The following is a 26,711-nucleotide window of genomic DNA, read 5'->3' as shown; positions in this document are numbered from 1 at the left end:
ACTTCTGAAAAACATAAACAAAAGAACTACAGAACAGTGTTAGACTTCTGAAAAAACAAACTAAAGAACTACAGAACAGTGTTAGAGACTTCTGAAAAAACAAACTAAAGAACTACAGAAGTGTTAGAGACTTCTGAAAAATATAAACAAAAGAACTACAGAACAGTGTTAGAGACTTCTGAAAAATGTAAACAAAAGAACTACAGAACAGTGTTAGAGACTTCTGAAAAACATAAACAAAAGAACTACAGAACAGTGTTAGAGACTTCTGAAAAAACAAACTAAAGAACTACAGAACAGTGTTAGAGACTTCTGAAAAAACAAACTAAAGAACTACAGAAGTGTTAGAGACTTCTGAAAAAACAAACTAAAGAACTACAGAACAGTGTTAGAGACTTCTGAAAAACATACACAAAAGAACTACAGAACAGTGTTAGAGACTTCTGAAAAATATAAACAAAAGAACTACAGAACAGTGGTAGAGACTTCTGAAAAACATAAACAAAAGAACTACAGAACAGTGTTAGAGACTTCTGAAAAAAATAAACAAAAGAACTACAGAAGTGTTAGAGACTTCTGAAAAATATAAACAAAAGAACTACAGAACAGTGTTAGAGACTTCTGAAAAATATAAACAAAAGAACTACAAAACAGTGTTAGAGACTTCTGAAAAATATAAACAAAATAACTACAGAACAGTGTTAGAGACTTCTGAAAAACATACACAAAAGAACTACAGAACAGTGTCAGAGACTGTGGAAAAATATAAACAAAAGAACTACAGAACAGTGTCAGAGACTTCTGTAAAATAAATAAAAATCAAGTACACGTTGAAATACACAGACGTGTCTTTATTAATGATATGTTACTAGCAAGATACAAAGGATGTTAAAAATGGTGATATAAACATAGATGAAATCAAAGGGGAGACATGACAGTATGATAAAATGAAAAAAAATTTGACAAAACTCCTGGAAATTCTTCATTTTTTAGCAAAAGTAATTTTCATTGCATGAGTGGGTGTTATTTTAAAACCTTGAAGAGCTTCTTTAGCTGCAGAAGACTGGATCTCACTCTCAAACTCAACAAAGGCTATGTCATGTCTTCCAGGAACCAAACGGACCTCTCGAAAACCTGGGAATCTATAAAGTGAACAATTTAGTGTAAATAATATGAACTAATACACATTTAGTCACATGTACCATCTTAAGTTAAATGTTTTAACACAGTCATATGTACCATCTTAAGTTAAATGTTTTTTCTAAAAATACTAAACTTCCAACATGAATTTTGTTAAAACAATATCTCCACAATGTGTATATATTACTTACCTTTGTTTGTTTATTGTGAAGAAGTTTCATGAAACATTTCAAGATTACAAGTTTATTGATAATTGGTACAGTTTCTACTGAATCACAAAAACCTCAAGCTGTTTTTAAATTCTAAAAAATATAAAGACAATGCAACAAAGGACATTTGTGGAAAACATGAATGCCTACATACAAACTTTGTTCCCACTCTTGTCACTATATGATACACTGAGCTGATATATCTTATCATCATTCACACTTTCATGGTTGTGAAAAATGGTTTGACTTCATTTAGTAAGATAAATAACTCCACGATTTTAAATCATGTCATAGAATCAATATATGGTAACATTTGAAAACAAAAGGCAATTTGAAATTGAATTTAGTTACAAGTTTACTAAATCTCTAAAATTCTAACTGGTAATCTTTTCAAGCATGTTGGAAGACTGTTTCCTGACACACTAGCAAACCGAGATAGTCTTGTATACTTATTAATTATGAACATAGTTTTTACATCTTTAACATCTAAAACAAAAGGTGGCAAACACTTACTGATTGAACAACATAGAAAGCATCATGTCATTGGTTTCTTCAGGTAAGTTTGTGAGGAACAGAATCTGGTTTGGAGGCTGCGTCTCGGGTGCCACAGCTGTTGATCATCGTGTTAAAGATTCAGAATTTTAGTAAGCAGTCATTACCTTACAAATAATTGATTACAGTTTTAAACTAATAACAACATAAAAATAATTATACTTTTACAATATTTAAATTCAGCACTTTTTAAAAAAAATAAACATTAAGTTCTGTGTCCTTTACTTGAATTTACTACTTAAAAACTAGCATTATTTCATACCAGCTGGAGCTATATTTGGTTGATTCTGATTTGAGAATCCTGTAGCTGCCCCTGCTGGCTGGTGACTAGGTGCCTGAGACTTAGGTGGCTCCTTCAATGGCTTCTTCTTACCCTTCTTTACCTCAGTCTCCTTTGGTTTCTTTGGTCGTTCTACGTACGTTCCTTTCATTTTGGCAATAATTTCCGAATCTGTTTTTGCATACTGTATCCTCTATATAAGAATCACAACTTTTTTTTTATTTAAACTACAAACATGGTAGGATACCAAACACATTAACACACAATCACATGTACCATTCTACACTTACATACCCAAATCTGTTTTTATTTCATGATATTAATCCTATATTTTGAGACAATAACCAAACTAATAACAATGATAGCTAGCAATTTAAATAATTAGTAGTTATTATGCAAAACAACTTTTGTTTAGCTTTCTCTCAACAGACAGGTCAAAGGGTGCATGTCACAGCATTAAATTACATTCAAATTTAATTAAACATTACTATAAATGTGTAGGAATGAAATTAATATGGTTCAAAGTTTTGTTTTCTACATTTAAATTCCATTCTCTTTAAAGAAAGTTTAAAAAAATCCTTTAACTTCATTTTGTGTTGTCATGTGACTCAAGCTCTGAGCTTTCTCTCACAATTCCTATCTTGACTAGTATAATGCCAGTCCTGCAAATGTATGTCTAGAAATTACATATGTATAATGTATGTCAATTTCTCCTGTGACACTTACATGTCACAGGAATCAAAACAAATAAATTTGGTCTACCTCTTCTATACTTTTGCCCGAGCTTTAACATACATGTAGCTGCTACATACACGTGTATATAGTCATTAAAAATAGCTCATTCTACACTATAATCCACTAACAGTTATTCAGGAATTGATGCTAAGATTTCATCATCATGTAACTGCTTATAGTACTGTTGGCTGCTTTATCTGTGAGACCATTTAGGTTTTTGTTTTCTCACCTAAAAATATTATACTTAGAGAGACAGTTAAATTCTATTTGGGTTTTATTTTTTATACGTCAGTTAATTATGTATTATTTATGTTTCAAGATACATAACTGAAAGGTTTAAACATTTACACATCATACTTTATGTCAGTTGAAATTCCTGTGACCATGAGACTAGTTCGCTGGGCGAACTCTGATGACTTTGAATGTGGCACAATTCTAGTAAAATTCTAAAATCTGCCACTTTGGAAGTGCAATAATAACCAATCCTGTATAATTTATACTGTACTAATAACCAATCCTGTATAATTTATACCTGTACTAATAACCAATCCTGTATAATTTATACCTGTACTAATAACCAATCCTGTATAATTTATACCTGTACTAATAACCAATCCTGCATAATTTATACCTGTACTAATAACTAATCCTGTATAATTTATACCTGTACTAATAACTAATCCTATATAATTTATACTGTACTAATAACCCTGTATAATTTATACCCATACTAATAACCAATCCTGTATAATTTATACTGTACCAATGTATTTTACTGACTATTTAATTTACATTTATTGTTTAAGTTTCTAGCAGTCCATAGTGCTACAGAGACACAGGAGAGGTATAATTAGGGGTCAGAGGTGTATTGTTGTACTATTGTCATGTGACCTTTGGTGATCTGGCAAGGCTCTCAAACCAAGGGTGCCAGAAAATAGGTGGTGCACCTGTACTGTAATTACGCTCAAATGGCACTGTGGACTGGTGCAGAGATGAGTAATATAAGTTTAAGGACAGAAAAATAAAACATTAAATATTAACTATGTGAAATTAAAAATAAAACAAAGATATATTAAGATATTCTACAAAAAATGTACATGCATTTTGGTTTTTCCTATTTCATAATTTTAAACATTTCATTGGACTGTATGTTTATGATACCTACTGTAACATAGTAGAGAAAATAAAACATATTAACCTTAAAAAATTTGATATTCATTTCATAGGTTCTAGTATTTATGCAAATGAAATATGAAAAGTATAAGATGAAGAAAAGTAATTTTATACTTAAAATGAAAACCATTTTGTACTCAAACTATTCAGAGTTTGGGTTCAAATAAGTAGTACAGATAAAAAAACATATTTGGAAGAAAGACAATTAAAATAATTGTCATTCATTGTGTACAGGACACTTGCAATTTTTAACAAAATTTTACTTGGTCTTGTGATATCTGAGTTACCATATGTATTATTGAGCTATCATAAAACATGTAGGCCGGTCATGGAAGAGTTTAAGAACTTTGTTATTACTGTATATTAATAAAACTGACATCACTATATATCAGTTGCTTCCCATACTGTGTTTTAAAAGTTGAATATACATGTTATTACTGTATATTAATAAAACTGACATCACTATATATCAGTTGCTTCCCATACTGTGTTTTAAAAGTTGAATATACATGTTATTACTGTATATTAATAAAACTGACATCACTATATATCAGTTGCTTCCCATACTGTGTTTTAAAAGTTGAATATACATGTTATTACTGTATATTAATAAAACTGACATCACTATATATCAGTTGCTTCCCATACTGTGTTTTAAAAGTTGAATATACATGTTATTACTGTATATTAATAAAACTGACATCACTATATATCAGTTGCTTCCCATACTGTGTTTTAAAAGTTGAATATACATGTTATTACTGTATATTAATAAAACTGACATCACTATATATCAGTTGCTTCCCATACTGTGTTTTAAAAGTTGAATATACATGTTATTACTGTATATTAATAAAACTGACATCACTATATATCAGTTGCTTCCCATACTGTGTTTTAAAAGTTGAATATACATGTTATTACTGTATATTAATAAAACTGACATCACTATATATCAGTTGCTTCCCATACTGTGTTTTAAAAGTTGAATATACATGTTATTACTGTATATTAATAAAACTGACATCACTATATATCAGTTGCTTCCCATACTGTGTTTTAAAAGTTGAATATACATGTTATTACTGTATATTAATAAAACTGACATCACTATATATCAGTTGCTTCCCATACTGTGTTTTAAAAGTTGAATATACATGTTATTACTGTATATTAATAAAACTGACATCACTATATATCAGTTGCTTCCCATACTGTGTTTTAAAAGTTGAATATACATGTTATTACTGTATATTAATAAAACTGACATCACTATATATCAGTTGCTTCCCATACTGTGTTTTAAAAGTTGAATATACATGTTATTACTGTATATTAATAAAACTGACATCACTATATATCAGTTGCTTCCCATACTGTGTTTTAAAAGTTGAATATACATGTTATTACTGTATATTAATAAAACTGACATCACTATATATCAGTTGCTTCCCATACTGTGTTTTAAAAGTTGAATATACATGTTATTACTGTATATTAATAAAACTGACATCACTATATATCAGTTGCTTCCCATACTGTGTTTTAAAAGTTGAATATACATGTTATTACTGTTTATTAATAAAACTGACATCACTATATATCAGTTGCTTCCCATACTGTGTTTTAAAAGTTGAATATACATGTTATTACTGTATATTAATAAAACTGACATCACTATATATCAGTTGCTTCCCATACTGTGTTTTAAAAGTTGAATATACATGTTATTACTGTATATTAATAAAACTGACATCACTATATATCAGTTGCTTCCCATACTGTGTTTTAAAAGTTGAATATACATGTTATTACTGTATATTAATAAAACTGACATCACTATATATCAGTTGCTTCCCATACTGTGTTTTAAAAGTTGAATATACATGTTATTACTGTATATTAATAAAACTGACATCACTATATATCAGTTGCTTCCCATACTGTGTTTTAAAAGTTGAATATACATGTTATTACTGTATATTAATAAAACTGACATCACTATATATCAGTTGCTTCCCATACTGTGTTTTAAAAGTTGAATATACATGTTATTACTGTATATTAATAAAACTAACATCACTATATATCAGTTGCTTCCCAAACTGTGTTTTAAAAGTTGAATATACATGTTATTACTGTATATTAATAAAACTGACATCACTATATATCAGTTGCTTCCCATACTGTGTTTTAAAAGTTGAATATACATGTTATTACTGTATATTAATAAAACTGACATCACTATATATCAGTTGCTTCCCATACTGTGTTTTAAAAGTTGAATATACATGTTATTACTGTATATTAATAAAACTGACATCACTATATATCAGTTGCTTCCCATACTGTGTTTTAAAAGTTGAATATACATGTTATTACTGTATATTAATAAAACTGACATCACTATATATCAGTTGCTTCCCATACTGTGTTTTAAAAGTTGAATATACATGTTATTACTGTATATTAATAAAACTGACATCACTATATATCAGTTGCTTCCCATACTGTGTTTTAAAAGTTGAATATACATGTTATTACTGTATATTAATAAAACTGACATCACTATATATCAGTTGCTTCCCATACTGTGTTTTAAAAGTTGAATATACATGTTATTACTGTTTATTAATAAAACTGACATCACTATATATCAGTTGCTTCCCATACTGTGTTTTAAAAGTTGAATATACATGTTATTACTGTATATTAATAAAACTGACATCACTATATATCAGTTGCTTCCCATACTGTGTTTTAAAAGTTGAATATACATGTTATTACTGTATATTAATAAAACTGACATCACTATATATCAGTTGCTTCCCATACTGTGTTTTAAAAGTTGAATATACAGGCAAAGCTCAACATTCATTTTTGAAATGATGGAAAAACAGACTTGAATAATATTCATGTCATATTTTATTTTACAAGTAGGATATTCTACTATGTTAGGAATTAATTACTATTTATATTTTAAAATGTAATTATATTAAAAATACAAATATAATTTACCATTTGTTATCATAGAGCACCTCTTAACATGACTGAAACCATGAGTGTAACACAATCAAAGAATACAAATGTAATTTACCATTTGTTATTCTATAGCACCTCTTAACATGACTGAAACCATGAGTGTAACACAATCAAAGAATACAAATGTAATTTACCATTTGTTATCGTATAGCACCTCCTAACATGACTGAAACCATGAGTGTAACACAATCAAAGAATACAAATGTAATTTACCATTTGTTATTGTATAGCACCTCTTAACATGACTGAAACCATGAGTGTAACACAATCAAAGAATACAAATGTAATTTACCATTTGTTATCGTATAGCACCTCTTAACATGACTGAAACCATGAGTGTAACACAATCAAAGAATACAAATGTAATTTACCATTTGTTATTGTATAGCACCTCTTAACATGACTGAAACCATGAGTGTAACACAATCAAAGAATACAAATGTAATTTACCATTTGTTATTGTATAGCACCTCTTAACATGACTGAAACCATGAGTGTAACACAATCAAAGAATACAAATGTAATTTACCATTTGTTATCATATAGCACCTCTTAACATGACTGAAACCATGAATGTAACAACATTTCTGAAGTCCATGAAATAATTTAAACTGAAAGATCAAAACTTTCTCATCCCAAACGATGGGTAATTTTGCTTGTAGTACAATAGTTTATAATTTATGTATCTCAGGATGGCTGGTATAGGTATTAACACTTACTAATAAAGCAGAGAACAACGTTTCTACCTTCTTAGTCCATCTTTAGGTTAGTAAATGTTAATATCCATACCAGCCACCCTTTTTACTTCGAGTGGGTTTCTTGTCATCATAAGTTTATAATTTAAATTTTAATATATGTTTTAACTTATTAATTTGAAAGTATTTAAAAACAACAATTATACCTTCTTGTGTGCCATAAGGAATATCATATCCTATTGTTCAGTGTATCTTATTACAGTTACCAGACAATGTGTGCCATAAGGAATGTCATATCCTATTGTTCAGTGTATCTTATTACAGTTACCAGACAATGTGTGCCATAAGGAATATCATATCCTATTGTTCAGTGTATCTTATTACAGTTACCAGACAGTAGTTAATGAATTAGAAACTCAAACTTCAGACTTTTACAAGCTAGAATACAAAACAAGAACCTCTCATCTTGATTTGCTGAGATACCAATATATTTTACAAACCTTGGATGGTTGTCTGCCCACAACTTTGTCCTTTTGAAATCTTATATCTACTAATGCTTAATTATCTTAAATACTTGTTTAAAACAACTTAAGGAGTACATTCCAAACTACATAAAGTTGAGAGTCATTTGTAACTGGCTTGAAGGGGAAACATGTATGACTGGAAATTTTAAGAATGTTTATTAAGTTGTTGCTCTGAACAGAAATGAGATTTATTTAAACCCATATATAACTTAGAAAACTAAATAAATTACAGCGGTTTTATCTATACCCGTGTAGTAATTTCATGATTTACTAAAATGCATCTTTCTAATAAAAAATTTCCTTCCTTCATTTGGTGAAGCCAAATGATCTTATCATGTGTGTGCATATATTGTTTGTGTGTTATATTTTAAGAAAGATAAAAATCTAAAATTGAGTAAATAGCAATATATACACAAGCACTTACACCCTTTGTACGGCTAACTTTTAACTGCCCCAGAAGGAAGACCAATTTCAATATACCTCCCAAGTTTAGTGGATTGATCTAAACTTTATACAGAGCTATATCATAGATATTTTATCACAATTTAATAACTTCAGGCAAATCTCATTACAACCACTGTCCCATCACAAACACGCCACTAAATCTTCTCCCACTGTGTTCTTGTTGCTATGGTTAGGATAAATTCTCTGGGAAATTTCTTGTAACTATATTGTGTGTTATTATGGTGCAATGTAAACAGTCTAATTACAAGTGCAGTGATTCATGGACTTATCAGTAGGTTTCTTCTTCGAACACCACTAACAGTAAAATAAACGAACGAAGTAGATGTTAAAAGGTTAGAAGAAGCACTTTGGAACTTGTGACCAATCATAAAGCGAACAGAACAGTAATACTCATTTTATTTTACATTTTCTATCCTTTAAAGTTTTATGTTGCTGGTTAGGGCAGCAAATTATTGTAAAATACAAGTCTCATGTGTCTCTTTCTGGTATTGCTGCACAACTTAATATGCCAAAATCTACTGTTCAAAGCATAATTACCAAGTTTAACCTTACAGGATCAACTGCTAACCTCCCTCATTCTGGACATCCCACCAAAATTTCAGAGAGAACCAAGAGGAAGGTTCTCAGAAGTTAGTAGGAACTCTCATTTAACACGTAATGACATACAAAAACTGGTAAGGGAAACTGGGGTTGAAGTAAGCACCTCCACAGTTACGAACATATTATGCTCTTTTGAGTTCAAAGCATGCCGTCCTTGTAGAACTCCATACTTAAAGCCTGTTCATTTAGAAGCACAATTGAGGTATGCAAGAAAGCATGTAGATAAATCCTTTACCTATTGGAAGAGTATTCTTTGGTCAGACAAGACTAAAAGCGAGCTTTTCGGCCACAATGATGTTTGCTATATTTTCCGTAAGAAGGGGGAACAAAATCTTCCAATGAACACTGTCTCTACAGTTAAACACGGAGATGGTTTGATCATGCTACGGGGTTCCTTCAGCTCTTCTGGTGTAGGCAGCTTCACCGCGTCAAGAGAATCATGAAAAAAGAAGAGTATGTTGATATATTAGGCATCAAGAATGATGCTCGAAACTTGTGGCTTGAGCGTCGTTGGATCTTCCAGCATGACAATGACCCTAAGCACACATCGAAATATGTGCAATCCAGGTTGTAGAGGAACCATATAAGCATTCTGGAGTGGCCATCTCAGCCACCTGATCTCAACCCAACTGAAAACGTTTGGTACATGTTGAAGACCAGGGTTCATCAGCATCATCCAAAAAACTTGCAAAGAAGAATGGAAGAAAATACCAGTCGAGTACTGTCAAATGATTATGGAGGGCTATGAGGAGAGACTGCGCCAAGTAATTCACCTGAAAGGCTACACAACTGACCATTAAAGTAGATGCACGAACAATTTCTGCTTTTCCTATGTTTGGTTATTTGTTTATAAACAGTTTATTTGTTGTTCAATTTACATAAAAATCTACACATATGTAGATGTGTGTTAGTATAACATGTATAATATACTTTACTTTCATTATCCTAATTGTGATACTTTTTAAGTTATGAGTAAAGAACTACTCACGACACAGGGATACGAACACTTTCTGTCGTAACTGTATTAACTGTAGCGTCAACATGTAAGTACCTAAACATGTTCTCTACCTATATAAACCTGCTACGTTGTTTTGTACATCATAAAGCTGACACAAATTTTTGGGTTCCCGAGTATAAAATTAAAAAGTATTTAAAGAGCATAATCTGATGTGAAAGAAAAATAGATGAAATCAGTTTGTAACTCCACTTTCTTTACTTACTTTCTGTGCAACTTAAACTTTTCCCAGATTGGAAACAAATTTTGTCTGTAATGGACAAGGTACATGGTATTACAGAAAATAAAAACAATTTGTATACAAAACATAGTGTTAAGCACTATATTTAAGCATTACCACAATATAAAACTAAGATTCACTGTTTCTCACCATCGGTTTGTCATAAAAGGGAAATCCGTGCATTGACCTCAGAGCATTGGTTGCACTACTGATATCCTTAAAAATGACAAATGCCTGTCCACGCATTTTGAGTGTTTTCATAGCCACAATACTCAGTATTTGTCCAAACTGTGAAAATATAGCATAGAGGGACTTCTTCAACTCTGTAAAACACAAAACAGATTAAAACTAAGGTCACATCATGCTAATGGTACTGTGCTTTTACAATAAACTTTTAAATAAACAGTGGCTAGCAACTGGGTTCTACTGCTTATCCATGGATACTCCAAACATATTTCAGAACAACTGTAAATAATACAAGGATTAAATAAAGTTAGGCTACAAGTACAACATTTATATAAAATGTACTATAATATTTCATCAAGACATTTTGCAGGAGCTTGTTGCATATCATTCTATTTTACCACGAGATTCCTTAAGTTAAACAACACATTCAAGCAATGTTTCATTCATTACTTTATTTCATCTCAGGAAATGTGATTTACTAACACTTGTTATTCCCCCCACTAGAGCACACATCTTCTGTAAAATTAACTGTAATGCAGTAAACATTAATATGAATATATGCTATTTAATAATTGACATATATAAATCTGTGTTATGTTTTTAAATAGTTTGATATATCAAAACTCTTATTTTAATTAAGTTAAAAAAATTAAGCTAAGTGAAAAACTAGTGTATCTAGACCATGAGCACCTGGTTCAATAACACTGACTACCCTATAACAAGCATTTTTATCTGAAAAGTTAATTTAAATGCAAAACATTACAAGTCAATATGTGTAACATTTATGATAATCATGGACAAATCAACAGGAATTTTTATTATTACCTCCAATGAGCAACCCAGTATTTTTAACCCTAACTTCTTGTAAAGCTGGCCCATATACTAATTATTTTGGCAATGAATCATACAACTTGAAGTTTCAGTTTCTTCATTTTCTGATACTTAGACTGGATATACCATGTGGCTCAAATGGCAATTTGAGACCCACCACAACACTAAACACATGAAATCATGTTCTTCATCACAAATATAATAGCCTCCTATACTCAGAATATAAATAACTAAGGAGTATGTATGACAGGTTTACGGACACCCAACAAGAACAATCTGCACATCTTTCCAGAAATTCAAACTAGTGACTTATTTCTATTGCTTTCAAAGTTTTACTAGCACAATAGCAACATCAACCAGATATTTGCCAGTGTTAATTTGAAACCCCAAAGATAGATTTAAAATTTTACATATAAAAAAACAATAATTAACACATGACACTTCTGTGAAGTTCACATTGGCTAAGTAATTACATCTGTTAACCATGTGTTACACATTTTTTATCTTTTCTAACATGACTGGCACTATTCTAAGTTTTAAAGTAACTACTTCAAAAAATAATACTTACTCAACAAAATGTTTTGTGGAATTTGAGGATGCTTATCAGTGGAAACAAATTAACCAAAGTATTCCAGAATGAATATTACAAAACATAAGAGATACATTAACATTACTGATTTCTTATGTAACACTGTGATGTTCCTGTAAGTAGATTTACAAACAACTGTTTAATAAAATGTGACAGAACTGCAACAGTATACTGAGCAAAAAATAATCTGGCAGATAGTATGCCCATGTTTTTTTTTAAGATAAATGATATAATCAATGACAACATATCATATGGCCTCTGTAATAACAGTTATATATACCTGTTCATACTCTAATAGTATGGATCTTAATGAAGTACATTTTTTTAAATTTTAGACAATTTATTATAATTATAGTTTTTCCAGTGTCCTTAAATTGCAAACATCTCAATTATCTAAATGCACGTGTGCACACTTCCTTTCACCAGGTGTAAATATACTTCAGCAGACACTTTGTACGATATTGATAGTATTAACTATGGTAAAGTTTATGCCTAACTGAAGCAAAAAATGTATACAAGTCAATAAAGGCTTAACTAATGTTAGGCCTAAAATAAGTGGACTTAGATTTTAGTCTATAGTATAGAATTATTTTGTGTTATTCTAGAAATCCTGTATTTAAAGAAGTCCAGTTACAATAAAGATACTTTATTATGTACATTATAATAGCTTTATAAAGACTGATCAACATCTAAGTACATTTCATACACAATAAGTGGGTATAACGTTACTTGTACCAAACATCTTTTTTAATATACCCATATTTCATCAAATGTTTGTGATGCCAACTGACATAAGTAGTCCCTGAACTTGTGTTAACATAAAACCAAACATTTTGTCCATCTTGTTTCAACCATTAAAAATACTCTATATTCTCACAATCTTGGTGAGGGGATATCTTAAGGTTGAATTTTGATTATACTTGTACAAAAAAAGGTATTACATTCAAAGTTCTTGATTAAACTTGTACAAAGAAAGGTATTACATTCAAAGTTCTTGATTAAACTTGTACAAAAAAGGTATTACATTCAAAGTTCTTGATAAAACTTGTACAAAGAAAGGTACAGTAAACTCTCATTGTTTCGAAGTCGCTAGAACCGAATATACCACTTGTATCGAAGTTGTTGACTGGTCCGTCCAACTGTCCATATAAATACATAGTAACAAAAGCCCCTTGAACCGAACTGCATGTATCGAAGTGTCGGCTTGTAACGATGTATAATTATAGTCCCTAGGGTGTGAAAAGCATCAATATTACATCCTTTGTATCGAACCAGGTACGAAGATATTTATTTTTCTCTTCTTCCCTAAATTAATTGTCACAGCTGCCGGCTCCCGACCACCCGCTACGCTGCTAGCAAGTGCAATTAGTCAGTCTCTGCGCAACAATGTGTGGTGCCACCATCAAAATCTTACACTTGAGAAATAGCGGACTGCAGATGGGGTAGTAGATTAGCCTACCAATGTTTTTACAATTATGGTCAATAACACTTTAAACCCCTGCCTGCCCCAACTCACCCGCCATCCCAGCAAAAATTAGCTTAGATATAAAATTTTCAGATTATGGCTTGAGTAGATTATGCCTGGGCAGCCTGCATGCTGTGGCCTATAAAAGGCTAATCACAGTCAAATTAAACAGATCATTAATCATTGATCATGGCGAAGCGCAAGCTTGTATCGATAGAAACTAAAATTGCAGCAATAGAAGAAGTTGAAAAAAAAGTTAAAACAAAAACAGAAATAGCAAAAGCATTTGATGTGCCTCTGAACACTTTGTCAACATGGTTGAAAAATAAAGAGTCCATGTTGTCTTCTCGAGACAACTTTTGTCCCAATAGAAAACGCATGCGAACTGCAAAACATTCTGACCTAGAAGCAGCATTGCTTCTGTGGTACAAAAATGCTAGATCAGAGAATGTTCCTATCTCTGGGCCTGTTATGCAAGCAAAGGCAAAAAAACTTGCTGATCAAATGGGAATCACTGACTTTTGCATGAGTGATGGGTGGTTAACCCGATTCAAAAAAAGACACGACATTCAATTTCGTACGATCTGTGGTGAGTCTGGTAGTGTAGAACCAGAGCAAACAAACCAGTGGACATCAACAACACTGCCACGCCTGCTAGAAAACTACAGCCCACGGGATGTCTTCAACGCAGATGAGTCTGGCTTATTCTTTAAACTTCTGCCAGAGAAGTCTCTTGTTATCAAGGGAGACTCCTGTCACGGCGGGAAGCAAGCGAAGGAGCGGCTGTCTGTTTTGGTATGCGCCAATATGGACGGCACCGAGAAGCTTCCTTTACTTGTCATAGGTGAGTGTCAAAAGCAGGTAAAAATATTTTCCTGTGTTTTCTTTAGAAGTTGTTATTTTATTATTTTCTTCAGATTATTGACATGTAAATGTTTCATTTTTAATTTCAACACATTAACCATGTACATTTTCTTTCTTTCTTTTTTTTTAAGGAAAGGCAGCAAAACCACGTTGCTTCAAAGACGTCAAAACCCTGCCAACACCATACAAAGCCAACAAGCGAGCTTGGGATGACATCAGATCCATTCACCGAGTGGCTGAGAGAACTTGACCGAAAGGTTGTGCTGCAGAAAAGAAAGGTCCTTATGATAATTGACAACTGCCCCGCCCACTCCAACCCCACTGGACTTAAGGCCATCAAGCTGGTGTTCCTGCCTCCCAATACCACAAGCAAGACACAGCCCATGGACCAAGGCATCATCGCCAATTTAAAACATCATTACCGGACCCTACTGCTACAGCGTCTTATTGATTCAATAGACAATAAAAGTGTTTTCACTGTGACTGTGCTTGAAGCCATGCGACTGCTATGCTCTCCCTGGTCATTGGTAAAGCAATCAACCATAGCCAATTGCTTCAGAATTTGTGGCTTCTCCTCTCCAGAGCCAGCAGAAAACAGTGAGGACCCCAAGGATGACATACCATTGGCCCAGCTCTTGACACGGCTGAATGACTCTTGGTTTACGGTGGATGGCACAGCAGAGGACTACGAGACTGCTGATAATGATCTGATCACTAGCGCGCCTCTGACAGACAGTGATATTGTGGCCATGGTGCAAAATAAACAGACACCAGAAAATGACAGTGAAAGTGAAGATGACGACAATGAGGAACCCCCCATCCCAACACACTCTGCAGCTCGTGAGATGTGCCTGCAACTTCAGAGATATCTTGAACACCAGGCTAACGCAGGACAGTTTATCTCTCAATTAAACATGATGGAGCGTTTTGTGACCAAGTGCCAGAGGGACAGCAGTTCGCAAAAAAGCATTGTGCAATATTTCAAGTGATCCAGTTAGACGTTCTTGCTGGTGTTTGTATCCTGTACATTATAATTACATATATCTATATTATTAATGTTATTTTTTTTACATGTTTTTTTTACAAGTGCTGTTAATTGTCCTTTTGAATTTCATTAAATGTGTTTGAAGTGTTTACACACATGTGACTTCTGAGTCTTTAATCCAATTACCGGTACTGCAACAACCGTCAGTTATAGGGCCTACCATTACCAGACTTGGCTAGTGAATGAAAAAAAATCCTTTTTAACGAACTTTTTTTGTAACGAACAATTCTCTTTGGTCCTTACGACTTCGTTACAACAAGAGTTTACTGTATTACATTCAAAGTTCTTGATTAAACTTGTACAAAAAAGGTATTACAGTCAAAGTTCTTGATTAAACTTGTACAAAAAAAGGTATTACATTCAAAGTTCTTGAGCTGATTATATTTTGAAGATCAAAGGCCAAAGTAAAAAGGTCATTCACATATAAGGGAATCTTCCCCAACCTTATGGACATATTTTTATACAGGAATAACGGCTACTAACCAAACTTATATCACATACAAAGTTATAGACATCAGTAACTTTTAAATGTCATAGGTCAAATGGTGAAGGTCAGAAGGCTACTTGTAAACAGAAAATCCATTACAATCTTGTGGATAGGTACTACATAATCAGAATGAGAGACTTAAACATATATTGCTGGTACTGCATGCTGTAAGTACATACATGAAATTCTTACAGTTATGGAAGTACTACTTGACAAGGAAAATCAAAATATGATAAATTGTCACAACCACATAATTCTGTTCGAGGTCTAAGTACTAGTTTAGAATGACAAATTAGTATGCTTGTGGATTAGTGACAACACCTCTCACACAATTAAAACTTCAGTGAAGTTGTAAAAGTTTTAAAGAAAACATTACTGGTGAGAATAACTTTAATAATAATATCAATATTTATGTTAACAGTTATCAATGTTTAATATTTCCCAATTAAAGGACTCTTGTACACATTTTACCCGTTTCATACCTAGACAACAATAGCCTTACATGACCATACACCAACTACAAGAGAACACAATAGAGAACATGGTTAGGATTGGAATAACAGAATGAACTACAACTAGAATGCTAACCATTGAATTGTTTGACATGTTAGCCTAAACAATAAGAAAATTAATGTTCAAATACATTTGTAATAAATTCAATGTTTTCAAGTAGTAAAAGCTAAATATGACAGTAGTGGGTCAATATTAAAGGTCACTGGTACATTTAAAAGTTACACAACCATATTACATTAAAGATTCAAAAACATTATTTTAGGTTACTTATGTATTAGGTTGAGGAATAATTTGTGAGCATTTTTAAATAATTTCATTCAAACATTACATGCAAGACTATACAATACTTCAATGCATGAACACATTACACCCACAACATTTATTATGATACTTTATTTCATGTAATACCTAGGTATATAGTATGCATTGTTTTAAACAAAATTGCAAGAAATTAAATGCGAAAAGCAGATGGTGTCGAAAATGCTCGATTTTGTCCACTTGACATTCCATTTAATGAGCTGAAAATGAAAGCAAAAATTACAGACATATGAAAATCAAACACACCATCTATTAGAGCAAAAAATTATCTACCAAATGACATGAAATATTTTGTGAAAGCGTTTCATTTATGAATATATCTTGTTAACTTGAAAAAATGCTCATAAATTATTCCTCAACCCAATAATTTTCAAACTTGTGAGATGCTTAGGTCCAGAACACTGTGGACTTAAGACAATATTCCTTCTTTTAAACAATAAAACTTCTCCAAGCTTTACCAAAACCATCAGTTTACAAGTTCATAAATATAACCCAAGTAGTATAAAAATAAGCTTTACAAGTGTCTCTGGAAGTGTTTCATTACTCACAGCCAAAGCTTTACAAGTGTCTCTGGAAGTGTTTCATTACTCACAGCCAAAGCAAAAATTAAGTCTATTTTGATGTTCATTATGTTTCTAGCTGCATCCTTATAAATTCAAACAGATTTGCTAAAACTGAGCTAAAAATATTGTAAAACATCATAAAATTGACAACTTTAATAATTTCTTCCTAAAACAACAATTACATCTGATCATCTGATGTTGGATTGAAATGTATTAATATCCAAATTGTTAATATTTATTGTATAACACTCAGGATAAATTTCTGTTATCACCGAATTTTGTGAAGTAACATAATGTGACGACCTAATTCACTACCTCCCAGTGTTTAATGTTTCAGTAAGGAAGACAACTTACCTTCTTTGTTAACTTTTTCATTAAGATTGTTGATGTAAATAGTATGGTTAGGTCTTATATCCATGTTTCTGAAAGAAGCAAACATTTATGTAAATATATCAATTATTTAGTGGTTCAAAAGGAAACACTTAAATGGACAGAAATATGATGACAAACGTTTGTCTCAAAGCCTGTTCTCTACTGTTGAGCAGTAAGTTTACAACTAAAAATATTCATTCATATGCTATCCTGCAAACATGAGTACACTGGTTCTACTACCAACGGCCTATAGCACAAATATCAACATTAAACAGCAGTAATATTCACACATCAGTTTTACAATGACAGTTGTCTATACATATTGAATACACAACATAACAGAAAACAGGAACTGCCTTTGAAACATAAGACAATAAAAACTGTTATGATGGAAGAACACAAAGAAATTAAATCACAGACGTACGTAACTTAGGACTAAACTTCAGTGCTGAAACTATAGTTAGACAATAGATTTACATAGCAGAAAAAGTTAGATTTACACCAATAAAACTACTAAGATGAATATCAGTATTAAATTGTTTAACTACTTTAAGTTAAAATCTTTCTAAAACCTTAAACTGTTGTGTCTTAATGTTAACAGTAGTAATTAGAGTAACTGTTTTTGTGAAGAGCAGAACCACTGTGACAGTCAATAAAGTTAGCAATTCTAAAATGTTTTCACCTAAACGTACAATGCACATTCCCCACTGTGAGAGTGGGTGGGTGTACTGTAAACATTCTAAAATATAATGTGCACACATTAAAGTATATATGTAATACAGTATAATAAATAGGTTCCACAAGATGGTGACTGGAACAAAATACACTTTATAAGGGAGATGCACGTTAAAATATTTGTACACTTCTACTCTAGATTATATTGAAGGTTGTGAGAAGAAGGAAGCTGAAATGTTCAAAATAGTATTATATATAGTCAGCCACAGTTTTAATTAGCATAAACAGAATGATTAAAAAGAATCAAATAATTCTAAACCTAAAAGGTATAACTTGATTTATATTTTGTATTCTTAAAGCTATAACGTTCCTATGCTGAAAATGTGTTTACCTTTTCTCACATAGCTATTCTCATTCAGTTTTCCCATAAGCCTTCTATCAGTCCCTCAATGGGAACTGACCAATTTCAATGTTTCTCTTATGCAAATCGTCACGTGTCACCTCTCCACTAATAAGAGTGCAACATACTCTTATAATGAGACACGACTCTTTATTCAATTCAGTTTTTACTGGGAAGGAAGGGTGGGAAGTGTTACAGGAGGCAATTACCTACTGGGAATACATTTCTAACATAGGGAAATTATAACTTCAAATAAGGTAAATTACCTCCTCTCACATAAATAACTAGAATCTCACACTGAATAGGTAGAGGGAATGGTGTGAGGTAACAAAAGAGACATCCTTCAAAAGAATTGAAATGAAATTCCCTAGGATGGGAAAGTCGGACACTAAGATGTGGAGAACTGTACCACTTTTGAACCAGGTATACTCTTCATCCTTCATAAAAGGTGGAAAGGAGATGAGCACACTAAGCTGGAAAAGAATTACAACCAAAATGTAAATTGAACTGCACAATATTTATAAAACACAATCCCAAAAATCATAAAAATGATTAAATAAAAGGATGTAGAGTGGCTACAGCACAATAGGCTGTACACAGAAAATCAACAACAATCCAAAACTCAGGTACCAAAAATTCATTTGGGGGTAAGAAAGAGGATATTACCACCATAAAGTCAACTACAATCCAAAAGGTCAGCCATCTGGGCTGGATCAGGAAAAGGATTACACCATATTCACCTGAACTTCATGAGACCATAACTCCAAACTCATGTAAGGTACATGTGAAAACGATAAACTGATCGCTCAATCCAGGAACACGACACCCAGTATTGAAAAGATGCCCACATAATGTAAATAATCTCCCTCAAAAGTGAAATTGACCAAAACCACTCCAAGCACATTAACATCCACCAAAATAAAAAACACTGAAAGCTAGTGGAAGGGAGATAGAGAAACTGCAGAAACAACAGATGTCTTTACACCTTCTTGTACAGATGTAGCCTAGTGGCAGGATCACAAGTCATGGGGAAGGAAAAAATTGTAGGTCAAGATCCTCTGATAAAACTTGCAAAACTCATAGACATGTGGTGAAAAATTGCCAAAAGGTAACAATATAATGCAGTTGTGCTCTCATTAGTCCAGAAACCTCTAGTTAATCTCCAGTACCATTGCCAACATTCCCATAAATGTTGAATAAAACATTAAGATGAGAAATCCCTAAACAGGGACAAGTAGATAAAGACTAAAACTTGAAAGGAACAGGCATGTGTTGCAGCTCCAACTGCAACCAAAGAAGAAAGAGTTGAGTATCGACACAGATTACACAGGAGGTTCCAAAGTCTCAGGTACGTGATTAAGTGCAATTAACAAAAAACAGAAATTCTAAAAACTAAGCAGTAAGTGCAACCAGGACTTTGTTGCATTACAGCCCCGAAAATACTAACTACAGTGTAAACGTGCATAACAAAAGAGCCAACAGAGACGCATTAAGGAATCACAGAAAAACAGGGAATTGGATAAAACATGACATACCTGAGATATGTTCAGATATGCTGTATTAAGCCTAGCTTATTTTGCAGGAAGGGTAAGCAAAAAGCCTATTAGAATTCAATGGTGTACAAAGGCTACAGAGAAAATTTCAGAAGTCTTAACTTGTCTCCATATGACATTTCCATCAGAAGTATCATTCTAATGGCCTTCCTCTCTGAACCAAACAATTCAATGCCTTCCCTAATGAAACTGAATATAACATTCCCAGTGTTGTTAAACCAGTGACTTATATACAATGAAATAACCCTATCAGACTTGTATTTAATATTTCTGTGGATGTAACAGCAAATCCAATTTTTCCTGCCACTAGTTACAACACACTAATTTGGTGGCTTAATAAGACGGATCAACCATAACACTCGTTAAAATATATTCTCATCAAAGTAACAATAACCCACTTACAATATCCACTAAACTCACTAAATTATCTTACAAAACACCCAAGTCATTAAATATAATCTGTAAAATTAATTAATTTATTAACCAGTTCTTTATGTGTCATTGATGTAAATCTAAATGAGTAAAGGTTCTGACACTGAGCTCTATGGTACTTCACTTGAAATATTAATCCAGTTTCACTGAATTCCATTTATAACTACTATTTCCCATCAAGCTACTTTTCTATCCAATGAGCAAAATCACCCTCCCAAAACTTGTACAACAGCCTGGTGCCAGACATCAGGAAAATACATTCTCCTGCCAGATCTGGTTAAAAACAATCAGAAGAATAGCAAGAGAAGCAGGAGATAGATGGCAAAGAATGTCATAGTGTACATCATCAGGTCCAACTGATGTACTGCCAGACCAATGAAGGGCTAGTTTCAGTTTCACCAGTGTATAGGGACAATTATAGTCATAGAGACAATCAGCTCCAATGGAAGGAGGTGATTGCTCTGTCCAAGTCTTGATGACTAAAAAGGTGGAAGAAGAAGCAAACGTGCTAGATACTCAGTAAAAGCTTTCACCTAAAATATCAGCTACTTCCTGGCCATCAGAGAGCAAGATCAAGAAGGGACAGAATTATAATACCCACTGACCTTTTGAATCTTGTCCAATATGACTTTGGAACTGGTGGTAGAAGATACACTGGTTGTGAACTTAATCCAAGTTTCCTTCTGGCTTTGGCATCTTACCCATCAAGGATGTGCAAAGGCCTGCTGGAATGCGATGTGGTTTGAGAGTGTGAGATATCAACGGAAAGTATCCTGGCCAGTTTTTGAGCCTTCCATGTCATGTGGCATGCACGATTCCAGCATGGACAATGATATAGTGGAAAATGTGTCGAGGTATTAGGAATACATCGAGCAGCTGCTTGTGTAATACAGTCAGTTACTGCTGCCACACAGTCGTCTATTGGTAGCTTACAGACTTAGCAGGATCAAGTTCTGTGAGGGCAGTAAAAGAGGGCCAGTTTGCCTGATCCTGCTTCCACTGAGGCACATGGATAGGGTGCCATCAACCACAGCCAGTCTCTCTCAAGATTATAGGAAAATGATCACTGCCTCATGGATTATTGTCAACCCTCCATGAAAAATGGGAGAATAACAAAGGGGAGCAAATTGAGAGATCAATAGCAGTGAAGGACTGACTTGGTACATGGACAAAAGTAGAAGAACCAGTATTGAAAAGAGAAAGGTTGTGATCAGAGAGCATATGCTATACAGAGCGACCCCTCCTATCAATATCAGCAATTCCCCAGAGGGGATGCTGTCCACTAAAGTCCCCCAGGATGAAAAAGGGAGATGGCAACTGTTAAATGAGAGCATCAAGGTCTGACTGATCATATGTCTCTCCAGGTAACAGGTAGAGAGAACAAACAGTGATGGTATGACCAAAAGAAACATGGATGGTCACATGCTGATAAACCAACAGTGCTACCCCTCCATGCATTTGTCCAGCACATAGCCTGTTATTTCTGAACAAAAAAACTGCCAAAAGTGACTGTATTGGCAAGTTTCAGAAATGTTTCCTGTAAGGAAAGACATAGAGGATGGTAGGAAGCAATCAGTGTTTTGATGTCATCCAGCTTAGAATGTAAACCTCAACAGTTCCATTGTATCATGGTGGCCATTTTTATTTACATGTAGGTGAATTGAGTGAAGAACCCTTCTGTTTACGACTGTCTTTTTTCCTTTCTGTCCTTATTCGAGGGAGGTCTATAGATCTCCATGGATCCTGCCCTGGGTCGATTGGGCAGGTCACTGTTGTTGGAAGGGGATTCCAGCGACTGAGGATGTGAACGAATGATTGTTTGCATCTTCGGGTAAGAGAAAAATGGATCTGAAGAAATGCCTGTATCTAGAACTAAAAAATGTGGATCTTGGGGTTTGGTGGAATGTATGTAAGGGACAGAGATGGGTGTTGAAGTTGATTCATCAACTTTTTTAACCATGGAGGTCAAAAGACTTTTCATTTGTTTGGAGAACAATTCCTTTGGAGGCACAGATAGATCTGTCTGCACTCCCACTGTAGTAGTGGAACAAAGTGCAGCAGCGTATGTCTGAGATGAAGTTGTAAACAGCAACTTTCGAACCTCAGGATAAGTAATGTCATGGATCGTTTTCAAAAGCTGCACCTCTTTTTCTTCCAACCATTTAGAGCAAGAATGAAAGTAAGATGGGTGAGAGCCATTGCAATTGATGCAATGAGGGTCCATTTCACGCTCATAGCATCATGGTCCTTGCCACTGCAACAGGCAAACAATCAGGGAACCACAACATGACGTCTTTGAGCAACCGAAACACTGACACTGGAAATATAGGAGAGAGTTTGAAATGTATGGCCGTACCCTGCAATTAAGATAACCTGCCTTGATGGTGCCAGGCAGATGTGGTGACGTAAATGTGAGAATGAGGACACTGGTCGCCACCATACTTCCATCTTTGTGAGTGTATATATGCCTCACTGCAGAAACTCCTTGGGTGGAGAAACCAGTGGGAATCTCCAACTCTGGGATGTTCTTCAAATCCCTCTCACAATAACTCCTTGTGATGAATTCAAAGTAGCATGCTGTGTAACCTCAATAGGTATATCCCCAATTGCCTCTGAATGCAAGAGGAGTTCACTGTGTTGAGATGTGAATGTTTCCATCAATATGTCACCAGATCAAAGCTTCTTCACCGACTTTGGAGGGCCAGCAAGTCCCTCCAGTCCCTTCTGAATGAAAAATGGAGACATTTGCCCTAAAGGTTGGTCTGAAAGTGAATGCAATATAAGAAAATGAGGTACAACAGGTGGTACAGATGGTGAGGATTGCTGCTCAGAATATTCAAGGTGCAGCTGTCTACCTATAGACTGTTTTTCACCATCTTAAGGTTTTAATTGGAGTATTCATAATAAAGAAAGGGAAATTTCGGTGCCCACTGACCCCACCCACCATGGAGCCCTACAAAGGGACACATTACAATGTCAAACAAGGACACGGCAGCAATGCCCGAGTTTCGTGAGCACTATACCCAAACACCAGCATCAAATATAATGTCCATAACACCTGTTGAGAACATCCAACACTGGTACTTGGTTGACCCTAGCCCAAGGGGGACCACCCCAAGGCTGCCCATCTAGAGGAATTCAAGGCCAAAGTGGTGTGTTAGGGTCAGACCCCTCAACCACCAGGGCCCTCTCCTCCCCTTCATGGGTTGTCACACATGGCAAACATGTGGGTGGATGTTTAGATCCCAGAGGTAAATTGAAAGAACAGAACCTTCCCTGAGAGGTCCCATCACCACGTATAGGAATCCACAGAGGGGTAAAAAATAGGATATTACACTTTACTAGTTACAGAATTACCACAAATATTTAGTATATACAACGTAATTCTCATAACATCATATATATATATATATATATTACTAATATTTATGATTAACAAGTTGATTAATGTGGCATTCATTACTGCATCCACCAATATAAAAACTAGTCATTACAAAGTGACCAGTCTTCACTGAGTTCTACTGAAACAATATTATATAAATTAGTCATATTTTGGTTATCATAAATTATATCTGTATAAACTTTATTACTATTTGCAAACAAGTCCTTAAATGTTATTTTTCTTAAAAACATACAATAATACATAAAGTAGAGACAAAAATTATCTAAGCTTTATTACTATTTGCAAACAAGTCCTTAAATTTGTTATTGTTCTTAAAAACATACAATAATACATAAAGAAGTAGAGAAAAAAAATTCTCTACTCGTAATAAACTTTGTACTTGGATGCAATAATTTGCTAAGCCTTGTCAAGTTTTGCACATGGAGAATGTAAGCCAAATTATTTTTTTAGGCTGAGAATAAGCATTTGAAATATAAAACAATCACAAATTATTATATAAATACTAAAGAATTCCACGATAATTTATTAAATTTACTAGCTAAGTTTATTTAGGCCTAAAAACAATGATTTGTTAAACTGAATGTCTTAATTTACCACTTGGAATCTGCCATTAAGGGATTTCTCATATACTTACTTCACAGATAATTATGTGGGGGGGACATTTGAGCTTTTGCCTAGTTATTGACATATCATAGATATAAATAGAAAGAAGTGGGTGTGGCTGCTGTGTTTGATTATATAAATGTAGTGATATTTCAGTAAATAGAAAAGAAAGGAAGTTCTCATTTTATATTCTCGCTTGATAAATTGGTAATTTGAGTTTCTAATTTATGCAAAACTATAGACTGGTATTTTGACATCACAATCATTAATGTTTTAGTTTTTTTAATAAAAACTTTTAAATCAAGAAATTAACTAATGTATAATACTGAAATTTGAATTACAATCTACAGTTTGATACCAACTTTATTGACATACAGTCATAACGTAGTAGTTCAATAACATTTTAAATGCAAGTCAACAAACATGATGACATGGTACATCTCAGTTGGCTTAAATTACCTTGGAAATTCAATTTTATCACACTTCTACCAATGATGTTAGCCTGTAGTGACCTGGAAAACTTTACTACTTTCCTCAACAAGAGATTAGTAGTTTAAATTGTGATGATTTACACAATAAATAGTTGCACTTTAAGTAGAAAAGCACAGAAGTATAGCATTTTATTAACTTCAACAAGATAAATTATCATGACAGGCTAAAACTGCTGCCTTGATAGCAACCATTCCTTAAATAACTAGTGACAAAACAAGACAGAGATGAATACACAAACATCACAAGTAGTCACTGAGCCAATGTTACAAGTTTGTATTGTAAAACTTCTTAATTTTCAGTTTAAATTATTTTTGTTTTCAATTAGGCACAAAGCTAGACAATGGGCTATCTGTGCTATGCCCACCACCAGTACTGAAACCTAGATTTCAGTGTTTAAGTCTTCAGGCAAATCACTGTGATACTGGGGGGCCTTAAATTCTTTTATTTAAACCTGAATTCACACAAATAAAATGAATTCAGCGTTTAGCAGTGGTAGATAACTTTTTTCTTGACTATTCACATAACTATTTTTGTATAATTTGTATATCCAAACCTACCTCGTTTCTTATTGTCATCTCTACATCTTTTTTTCTTTTTCTTATATTTTGTAATTATTTCATTCTGCATGGTAAATCTTAGATTATGATAAATTAATACTGAAACTGAGGTATAAATAATGTTAGAGAGATGCATAATTATGAGTACATATACTCAGTGTTGAATATCACTATAAGTGCATTAATTCTTAAACTTGCAACTTTTAATATCTACATTGAGTGTTGTGTTGGACAAAGTTACTACACACTAGGTCTATTTGCATAACTAATTAATTATGTATGGTGTTTTGAGATGAGTGTTTACTACACTGAACTTATAAACATAATAATGTCTATGTTATCCTTACAACTTTAAGAGAAGGCTGAGACACAATAATACTACTGTAGTATTAATACAAGCATGGAATGATACTATTACTAGCACCAATTGTAGTAATTTAAAGAGGAATACCTTAAAACAATAACAAAATATCATGCGACCCACAAATATCAAGTTAAAAGAATATTTATTGTTACGACAACACGTAAAATAATATAAATTATTTACCCGATTACACTGATTAACATAACAAACTTTCGTACCTATTTGTAAAAGCTTACGCTATCGCTAAGAGTCGACAAGATTTTTGTACTTTAGATGACAGCGCTCCCTGCTAAATGACATATTTTTCCTTTTTCATTTTTTTTTTGTGTATAGTTATTGAAAGGAAAAA

At 33.3% G+C, this 26,711-nt stretch overlaps 1 protein-coding gene across 2 annotated transcripts; it reads right to left on the bottom strand.

Moving 5' to 3' along the window:
* Nucleotides 1-829: 829 nt before the first annotated feature.
* On the bottom strand, nt 830-26,694 carry snf (U1 small nuclear ribonucleoprotein A snf). 2 transcript variants are annotated; one of them, XM_076496914.1, is made up of 6 exons: nt 26,581-26,694; nt 17,866-17,933; nt 10,801-10,973; nt 2,164-2,374; nt 1,863-1,959; nt 830-1,142 (listed from the first exon to the last, which is right to left on the bottom strand). In XM_076496914.1, exons 2-6 carry the CDS (start codon nt 17,927-17,929, stop codon nt 983-985), a joined length of 705 nt encoding a protein of 234 aa, XP_076353029.1. In that variant the 5' UTR covers nt 17,930-17,933; nt 26,581-26,694; the 3' UTR covers nt 830-982. The 2 variants fall into 2 exon arrangements, with proteins under 2 accessions (XP_076353029.1, XP_076353028.1); XM_076496913.1 differs by having other exon boundaries at nt 26,546-26,623.
* Between the last annotated feature and the right edge of the window lie 17 nt (nt 26,695-26,711).

The sequence above is a fragment of the Tachypleus tridentatus genome, chromosome 4, assembly GCF_004210375.1.
Source record: "Tachypleus tridentatus isolate NWPU-2018 chromosome 4, ASM421037v1, whole genome shotgun sequence".
NCBI lineage: Eukaryota > Metazoa > Arthropoda > Merostomata > Xiphosura > Limulidae > Tachypleus > Tachypleus tridentatus.
The sequence above is the reverse complement of the archived record's forward strand: the minus strand, read 5'-3'. Positions and strand labels throughout refer to the sequence as shown.